The 9,601-nt window shown below is 40.1% G+C and overlaps 1 protein-coding gene across 2 annotated transcripts; it reads left to right on the forward strand.

Moving 5' to 3' along the window:
* Window positions 1-1,961: 1,961 nt before the first annotated feature.
* On the forward strand, window positions 1,962-7,970 carry otpa (orthopedia homeobox a). Of its 2 annotated transcripts, none has more exons than XM_086302588.1 (3): window positions 1,962-3,326; window positions 3,836-4,251; window positions 6,383-7,970. In XM_086302588.1, exons 1-3 carry the CDS (start codon window positions 3,251-3,253, stop codon window positions 6,902-6,904), a joined length of 1,014 nt encoding a protein of 337 aa, XP_086158714.1. In that variant the 5' UTR covers window positions 1,962-3,250; the 3' UTR covers window positions 6,905-7,970. The 2 variants fall into 2 exon arrangements, with proteins under 2 accessions (XP_086158714.1, XP_086158715.1); XM_086302589.1 differs by having other exon boundaries at window positions 1,962-3,287.
* Window positions 7,971-9,601: the final 1,631 nt, after the last annotated feature.

Here is a 9,601-nt window from a genome sequence, read left to right on the forward strand (position 1 = left end):
CTGTTAATAAAGTGGGTAGAGCCATACATATTCAAATTTCTATGCATACAGTGATTTTACATTTAAGGAAATGTTTTAAAGTAGGATATTATGTAACAGGCTACATGGTTTTACGCACAGCCCCCATCAGTCATTTCGGTCGACACGTTGTTTTCGTCATATTCTGCTCCTGAAACTTTGTCTGTGTCAAACTTCTTCTTTTTTTCCTTTTTTTTCATTTCTTTTCTCTCTTTTTTTTGCCTGACGCAGAGCGGAGAGCTGTAGGTTGCAGCCGAGTTGCAGCATCAGCTGCAGCCGTTTCTCAGCTCCCTCGCCTCTGTATAACTTATTACTCCAAATACCCCAGACAGCCACCAAATCAGCTGCGTGAAACAAGAATCTCATTTGTTAAACCGGGAGCTCGTGCAGATGGAAGATCAATTGTTTTGCTCCTCAGAAATCTCGAACTGAGTGAATCCAGACTGCAAAGGCAAAGCAGGGAGAGCGAAAGAGAGAGAGAGAGAGAAGTTGCAAACAGTGGCCTGGGCCATGGTTTGGAGAGCCTGCACTGTGAACCAGAAGGTCACGGGTTCAAGTCTGGCCTGTTATCAAAAGTGCCTCCACCAGCAGCAATAACACATGGGTTTGACTACACCACATCGAGCAGTGTTACATTTTTATTTTCAGATATTTTTTTTTACTCTCAGTTTTATTAAAAGTCCTCAGTTCTCATCTCCACAATGCGTGAAAATGTCTACTTTCCACTCAGATGCGCCGCATTAACTTTCGCGGGGGCGGGGGGATTTGTTTGTTTGTCTATTTTTATTTATATGACGGAAAAGATTGATGCGAGCATGTTAGAAGAATTTACAGGAGGATAAACGCAGTAATAGCTGTGCCTAGGTCATTTGCTTACCCTAATTAGCCAACAGCAGCAACACACACACATAAAATCTATTCACGCTGTAAGGTGAAAGGTTGCATTTAATGAAATACACTGTTATATAAAAGTAAACACTAACAGTAATAATATTAAGAAGGAATTCAAGATGTATGTCTGAGTCTCCATTGCACTGAAAACATGAAATATTTTTGATTTCATATTCTCGGTAATGGCTAAATCATTATATACAATCTAAAACAATTAAACCAGTTAAATAAACATGGGGGCCAATATTCCCAGCACTGATATTTAATAATAAATACATTAAAATAAACTTTGCATCCATAAAATAACTATCTCCTCTCCTTTATGTTTGTGCATAAAATTTTTAGGATTCGTTTTTTTTTCCCTTTTCGTTTTGTATCTCAGGCCCACATTCAGCACAAATATCTCACGCTGCTTGACATGTCATCATCACCTCTCACGTTGTGTCGACCTGCCGCAACGAGAGGAGTCATTCGCTCGTGTTTGTACAGCTATAAAAGCGTGCAGCTCTGGACAAGTCGTAAAACGAAGCGCACGATCCATCATCGGGGATTGTGAGGATTTGAAATGATCCTCACAGCTTTGGGGGCGTCAGGAAAACTTCCTCAAACACGATGCCAGAGGAAGAATATATTTCACTTCTGCATTCGAGTATTAATGCGATCAGTAATGACATAGACCCTTTTTGGTTTGTAAAATTTGGATTTAAAACGGTTAGCTCCGGCTTAAAAAAAATCTTCACAGCTACCTCAAGTCCGGCTTTCAAATGGAGCCTTGGAGAGAAAAAAATAGAGACGAGAAATATCTCCAAGTCCCCCCCCCCCTCCCCCCTTTGTTAAAAAATCTCCTCCACATCCCAAACAGCACGACTCCTCTCCGTCCGTCCATCCACCCATCCCTCCCAGTGTGTCACTTGTGCCACCAGATTGCATGCAAATAAAAGCTGCGCGGAGGCAACTGAAGCCCGGACGGACGAAGAAAAGAGACCCAATCGAGCCCCGGGTTCACGCTCGGACGCCTCCTTTGTGTCTCTATTTTTCCCCCCAGCACACAATAAATAAACCGGTTCTCTCAAAACGTTCCGACATCTGTCTTAAGTTTTTTTTCTTTTTAAATATATAATGTAGCAGACTGTTGTGTGCATGTGTGTGTAGGCTAGCAAAATAAAAATAAAAAAGCAGGCGTGCTAATTGAGTCTAATGGTGGTTTACTGACAAAGAGAGTTTTCAGTTAATTTTTAAAAGCTTTTTCTTGTTTCTTCAACATAATTTAGACAGATGATTTTTAAAAAAAACAACTGATGCCTCCCCCCATCCCCACCTGAAAGTGTTGGAAACATGATTACGTGGTTGCCCGTGTTGTCAGACTATCTGTTCAGGTGTCAGACTTTCGGGTATATTAGGCTGACTGTGTCCCTTTATCAAAGGCGAGCATCCTCACTTTACTGTTCGCTGAATTAATTTGCTCACACATCATTTAGACCGAGTCCCTCCCTGCCTGACAGTTGGAACTATACAGGAGATCACATCCACTTTATACTGCTTTTATTTCAAAGTGCTCAGATATGACGAATCTTATATAAACCTGCTGGCCTTGAACATTAGCCTGGTCACAAATAAAGTTAGTTGATTCCAGTAACGGGAAATAAAAAAAAAGAAAAAAAAGTCTGACCTCCAAGAGGTATTTAATGTCGTAAATAGGTGGATGATATCGTCAAGCTGACTAAAAAGAAAAAAAAATGAACAAGAACAAGCAGTATTAAAAGATGCAGACTCGTAGCTGTCATGTGGTATCTCTTTATGTGGTTCTTCCTAATACGAGTAATAATAATTCTTGTCCGAGTGGCTTGCTGTAAAAGCACACGCAGAGCAGCGTGCGCAATTAAACAAATATTGTGGTGATCCAACATTTCTTGAGCGGGTCGAAGCTTTCGCTCAGATATTAAATCAGGTTATTTTATTGGATGTAATTTGGGGGGAGAAATCAAAGCCAATTACAGGAATGAGGAGGAATGAACTTGTGGATGGAGAGGATGGAGAAGGAGGAGGAGGAGCAGGTGGAGTGGGTGCTCGGGTCTCGGGCTAAAGCTGACATACCTCAGGCTTCAACTCTGATTGGTCCTCGTTTGGAGAAGCTCATGGGTTCATTCCGTTGTTAAGCGCCTCCCCATTTCGCTAAACTACATTATAATGCAACGAACCTCCCTTTTAACCACAAACCGAATTTGCTTTCATTTAGGCTATATATTTTTCTTAAATAGGTTAAAGTCATAGAGATTTTTTTCTTTTTTTCGTTTCCTTTTTTTTTTTTTGGGAATAGCATTTCGCCCTGGAGCGGTGCGCAATGCTATCTCATGCCGACCTCCTGGATGCTCGCCTCGGTGAGTTAACATCACCAAACTCCGGTCTTCAACTCTACTGTAAGCTGGAGGAACTTCTAATCTTAAATCAAGCTCAGAAATGGTCAATTTGCTTCTTATGTAATCTTAATGGGGCTGAAGTGAGCTAAACTCGCTTAATTCATTGGAAAAGTAATTATTATTATTATATTACTGCGTAATTTGATTTAACAATTTTCCAAGATACCAGTGTGATCAAATTGAATGAAGAGTATTTAAGGAGCAGATTGCAATGTGCATGCTGTCTCTTGAAAATAGCTGCAGTGGCTGTTTCTGTTCTTTTTTTTTTTTCTTTTTTTAAATGTCTGTATTTGTGTTGAGGCGTTTAAAGCATGCACAACAACTGCTTCATCCTCTACTGCAGCCTAAACAATGCTTCAGCGGCTCCTAAATTCGCCTTTTCGCATGTAAGGCATGCTTGTTGTGTGCACTTGAATATGTCACTGCATTTGCCTAACGTGTTCCTTTTCCTTCCTGTATAGACCAAGTGTTTAATGTGCAGCTCTCACCTGCTGCGGTTGTCTGTGCAGGGATGAAGGATGCCGCGGAGCTCCTGGGCCACAGGGAGGCTTTGAAATGCAGGCTCGGCGGTGGGGGACCTGACCCGGGACACTCCGGGGAGCTCGGCCCGGGCCCGGACGGCGTGGAAGGGACTACGATGCTCCCGGGTGACGATATCACCAGCGGCGGGGGATCCAACCCGGTGCAGGTGAACAGCAAAGAGCAGGACAAACAACAGCAGCAACAGCAGCAGAACAACAACAGCAACAACAACCCGAACCAGTCTGGAGGGCAGCAGCCCCAGAAACAGAAGCGACACCGGACCCGCTTCACGCCGGCGCAGCTCAACGAGCTGGAGAGGAGCTTCGCCAAAACACACTACCCTGACATCTTCATGCGGGAGGAACTGGCTCTGAGGATCGGCCTGACGGAGTCCAGAGTGCAGGTGGGAGGCGGCTGGGAGTGTGATGTTGATAAGAAATGAAAATAAAGAAAATGAACTTTTGAAAGCCCAGATTTGAAACATACAGGCGTTAAAAATAAAATCTCCCGGAGTACCGAAAATGCAACAAAAATAATACCTGCACATTAAAGTGATTAAATATTGAACTATTAAAAAAAAGCCCAAATGCTTTCATTTGGAGCTCAATAGTTACTGCAACATAACACATTTAAGTTACTCTGCAGACGCTACAACGGCTCTTTAGAGGAAGCTTACCGAAACACTTTATTAGGATGCAAAACAAAAACAAAAAACAAAAAACAAAAAAAGCAGTCAGGGTTAAGATTTTAGATTCTTTTGTTTAATTTACTCTTTTATTTTTTCTCACAAAAACCAAATTCTAAGCTAGAGGAATGTGTTATATCAATTTGTGCAAATAATCAAGCTTATTGCTTGGTTGACATATCAAAAATATTGCCTAAGAAGGAATGCAAAAAACAAGTTTTAGTATTTCACAGAATTGTAGTCACTGTAAAAAATAAAATAAAATAAACGACGTTTTATGGCATCCGCCTATTATTAATATTATTAGGTTTTTATAGTTTAATTATTTTTAATGTTAATGTGTCTGACACACACTGCGGTTTATCTTCGCATTGAACATAACGAGTGCAGGTGTTATTAAAAAAGCTTGATACTAACATGCCATTCTTTCGTTATAAAAAAAAGGTGCATTAATTGGGTTGTTTGTAGTATTTGATTTGATTTTATTCAAACTTTATAAAATATCACTTTTCTTTTAAAAACCGAGGTTGCTTTATTTTAATGTTTACTTATTAAAATGGCCCAAATTCCAGTGTCTGCCGCATGTAATCCATCTACAGGGAACCAAATGCTGACGGCAGCTTTATTATACTCGATTAATCGCCTCGTATCAACCTTTTAACAGTCCTGAACTAACAGTGATGGTCAGTCTACAACTTCATCAGACTGCATTTCATTCTCGCTGTAATGCTGCCACTTCAGTGGCTCACTCTTGCGCCTTATTGGATGAGAACGGAAATTGCGCTTGGATCGCTCGCATGTGAAATAATACCCCATAATAATCATTACTATTATTGCAAGAGTCCATTCAGTCCCTCCGCCATTTACATAAAATCAAAATTAGCGAAATGACGCTCATCTGCTATTATGACAGCGCTGAAAATAAGAAGCAAGATCCAGATTCGATTTAGCGATGGGCCTGTCACCGCTGTCTGCGTCTTAATGCCGGACGCGCTGAAGATGCACCCTGTCTCATTTTTATTTCTGTTTTTTAAGGGGGGATGAGAAATTGCGTTTTCTTTCCTTTGAAGTGTAATGCATTTCAGGCCGGATTTCACGGCTGGGTTACTCCGGGGAAAGAGAGTGCGATTGTCCCGTTCTTATTACTGCGCCCCACTTTCTCAACCAAATCTTCACATTAATCATAGACGCCCGCTTACAGCCAGACCCACAGAAGCACGGGGACTCCGGGACTAACAGAGCAAACCACCGCTCTACAGCAGCAATAACATTGCCTTTTTTATCCCAGGCCGGATGTAGCACAGGAATCTGAAAAAATGTGGCTCAAACTATACGACGACTGCTACTACTACTGCTACAAATAATAATAATAATAATAATAATAATAATAATAATAATAATAAATAGCCCACAAAATAACTTTAAAGTAGAAAATATTTAACATAAAAATCTGGTTGAACCTTAAAAAAATAAATAGGTCTCTCTCTCTCTTTCTTAAAAAAAAAAAAAAAAAAATCGGCACCACGATGTCAACGGCAATGAATAATTAAAATAATATAAAAATAAAACCTGGTACTCTTTAGTGTCATTTCAACATTAATGTGAATGTTCACTCATTACTGCAAACAGCTGTTATTTGAGAATTTAACCAAAATTCATAAATCTGTGTATTTCTGCTGTGATTTATTGCTGGTGCATTTCCATGATCACACATTGATATCATGACCTTTTTAAAAAAAATATATATATATATATATTATTATTATTGGTGCTCCCAGCGTTGGTAACGTGACCTGTCACTAAAGTCACTGACTCAGCTCCCCCTGACTCCTCCCGTCTTTGTCTGCAGGTCTGGTTCCAGAACCGACGGGCTAAGTGGAAGAAGCGCAAGAAGACCACCAACGTGTTCCGGGCTCCGGGGACTCTGCTGCCGACGCACCACGGTTTGCCTCAGTTCCCATCCGCAGCTGCGGCAGCAGCGGCTATGGGCGACAGCCTCTGCTCCTTCCACGCCAACGACACCCGCTGGGCCACGGCAGGTATGCCTGGCGTGTCTCAGCTGCAGCTCCCGCCCGCTCTGGGCCGCCAGCAGGCCATGGCGCAGTCCCTGTCTCAGTGCAGCCTTGGAGCCGGACCACCGCCCAACTCCATGGGTCTATCCAACATGTCGTCGAACGGCTCCGGGCTGCAGTCGCACCTCTACCAGCCCACTTTCCCCGGAATGGTCCCCGCGTCTCTATCTGGCCCGACGAACGTGACCGGGTCGCCTCAGCTGTGTAGCTCCCCGGACAGTGACGTCTGGAGAGGGACAAGCATCGCCTCTCTGCGCCGCAAAGCGCTGGAGCACACAGTATCCATGAGCTTCACCTAGTGACGACGGTCAGCGCTACGAGCTTTTCTTTCACCAACTACAGAGATCTTGTGCATTTTGTTCTTACCCACCCAGTCCACCCAAAGAGGCACAGTGGGACAAATACACCCGGGATATTTGTTCAGATAACATTTTTTCTTCTTCTTCTACCCAGTTCACGAGAAAGAGGGGGAGAACTGACATTATTCATTGGGCCCTTTGGCCTTTATTAACCATAGGACTGGTTCTGTTTTAGGCTATAATTTATCATTTCGCATGTAGCCTCGATCAGCTATTTATTTCTCTATTTAAACGAACCGATGCGTGAGTTCGGTATTTATTCACTTATTTATTTATTTATTGGGCACATCCAGCCCTGGCCATGATTGCCGCGGGGCACTCGGTTATATTTGCTCGGTGACTGAAGGTTTTTGAAGACAAATTCTGTGGATACTTTTAACTACAAAAACTAGATCACAGATTCAATCTCCCCCTTTCCCCCCCTCCTGCTGCACAGCATGCAACTCTATAAGACCAAAGGGATGCACACTGGCCACGCAAAAGCCACACACCTGGAGATTTAAAAGAAGGAAAACATGGACGATTCACCAGGAGGGAGACTGATTTGACAGGAACGGGGGTAAAAAAATAAATAAATTAAAGACTTGACTGCATGTGCTGTCCAAAGCAAAAATAAAAAGGGGGGAAATACTCTGAATTAAGACATTGAAAGTGACTTAACTATAATCTGTTATATAGGATGTTTTGTGTAGCGGAAGCACTCTTGTTCCCATTTGGTCAGTTTGTGATAACTTATGTTTCCAAAATTATGTCTGTGCTTATTCTCAGCTATGACTTTCTTAAATGTTTGAACCGTTTTGTTTCATGGACATGTTTATATCAATTCAGTGTAAATGATCAAATAAAAACCATTTTCAATTATGCCACAACACGAATTAACCCTCGTTTCTTTACAAGCTCAGTCCAAAAGGTATTTAGATTTTAAATGATTGTAGTGATGAATCTGAAATTTTTGTTTAGCGTTAACTGTATCAAATTCTCTATCTGGTATAAACTTATTTAAGTAAAAAAAAAAAAAAAAGTTATTTGTGATGCTGTTAACTTCTTTGCCTTACATCCATCTATCTATCTATCTATCTATCTATCTATCTATCTATCTATCTATCTATCTATCTATCTATCTATCTATCTATCTATCTATCTATCTCTCTCTCTCTCTCTCTCTCTCTCTCTCTCTCTCTCTCTATATATATATATATATATATATATATATATATATATATATATATACACACACACATAGATATATATATAGATATATATCTATATGAGCACTTCCACACTGAATGCTCAAAATCCAGAATCCACATTAGTAATTTAGGAGAGATCAAGCGTGTCAAACTCAATCTCAGTAAAGACCAAACTGACAAATTAGAGTCAAAGGTGTGTTTCTTTATTTTGTTATTTTTGTTATACAAATAGCACAAATAATGACCTCCAAAGCCCCAAACGTTATGGCTGCATCACAGAATGGCATTTACAAGCAACATGTAAGCATTTAATAAAATGTTTATGATACATTATGAATAATAAAGACACTTTTATTGGTGTACAGTATTTATCATCAATATAACATTTTCACATATTTTTATATGACTGCATTTTATTGACTAATCTCTCATTCTGCTTCTATGCCAGCCTCCAAATGTGAGTGCTTTAATACACTAATAAGCACTTCTGTCTGTTTCCAGCTAAATTATAGATTTAGTTGTAAGCAGACAGAATTAAATTACAGACTAAATTCAATTATATTTATTAGGTAAATTGATAATACTTATAAAACAGGCTTTATAAAGTAATACCCATCATTTATCTCACCTGGAACATCAATTAGACAAGGTTTATAAATCTCACGGACTCTTTCCAACTTGCTCCAGTGACCTAAATGTGACAACAGACCTGATGGCACTATCTAAAAGGTCTGCTTTCTGTAATAAAAGAATAAAACAGTGAGAAACAGGCTGAACTTGAATGCAGCATTTGTGCAACCAGCTGTGAGATCCTGCTTTTTGTATGGAGTCTATGCCGTACACATTTCAGTGCACTTCACAGTGTTGTATTAATTCATTACCGAATTCTACTTTTTAGGCCTGATCTAAGGCAGCTGGTTTTTTGTTGTCTTAAATTTTCTATCAGGAAGCAAATACACAGTGATAAGTTCAGGAATTTTGAAAACAAAACAAAGCGCTAGCTTAATTTAAAGCATCAGTTAGTAATGGCCTTTGAAATCCCTTAAACTACATATATACAGATATTTATATGTTCCAGTGTTTAGTTTCTCTGATTGTATTCCAGTGTGGAAACGGGACACGAAGCTGCCACTGAGGTGCAGCACAAAATGTGTGTTGGAGTGTTTGTGCTCCACACAGCAAGTGCATCATTTTACTTTACGTTGTTAGGAATAACACATCATGTTTAAGTTTATTTATAATCAGTAAATAATGCACTTTTCTTGCAAAAGGCTATGGTCAGAAAAAATTTAAATAAAATAAAAGTCATTTTGCCCACAGTTGGCAATTGAAGTCAATGTTTCTTGGTTGGCTTTAGAGCTTCTCCTGTGCAGCACCTGTTTGTGTAACAGTCAAGTTTAGGGAAAGCCTTTTTATTAATTTTATGTTAAAGCCTTTTATTAATATA

This window comes from Aulonocara sp. 'chitande type north' Nkhata Bay, linkage group LG7 (assembly GCF_057382095.1).
Source record: "Aulonocara sp. 'chitande type north' Nkhata Bay isolate Kocher_YH1m ecotype deep benthic linkage group LG7, A_spYH_male_GT1.1, whole genome shotgun sequence".
In the NCBI taxonomy this organism is placed as follows: Eukaryota; Metazoa; Chordata; class Actinopteri; order Cichliformes; family Cichlidae; genus Aulonocara; species Aulonocara sp. 'chitande type north' Nkhata Bay.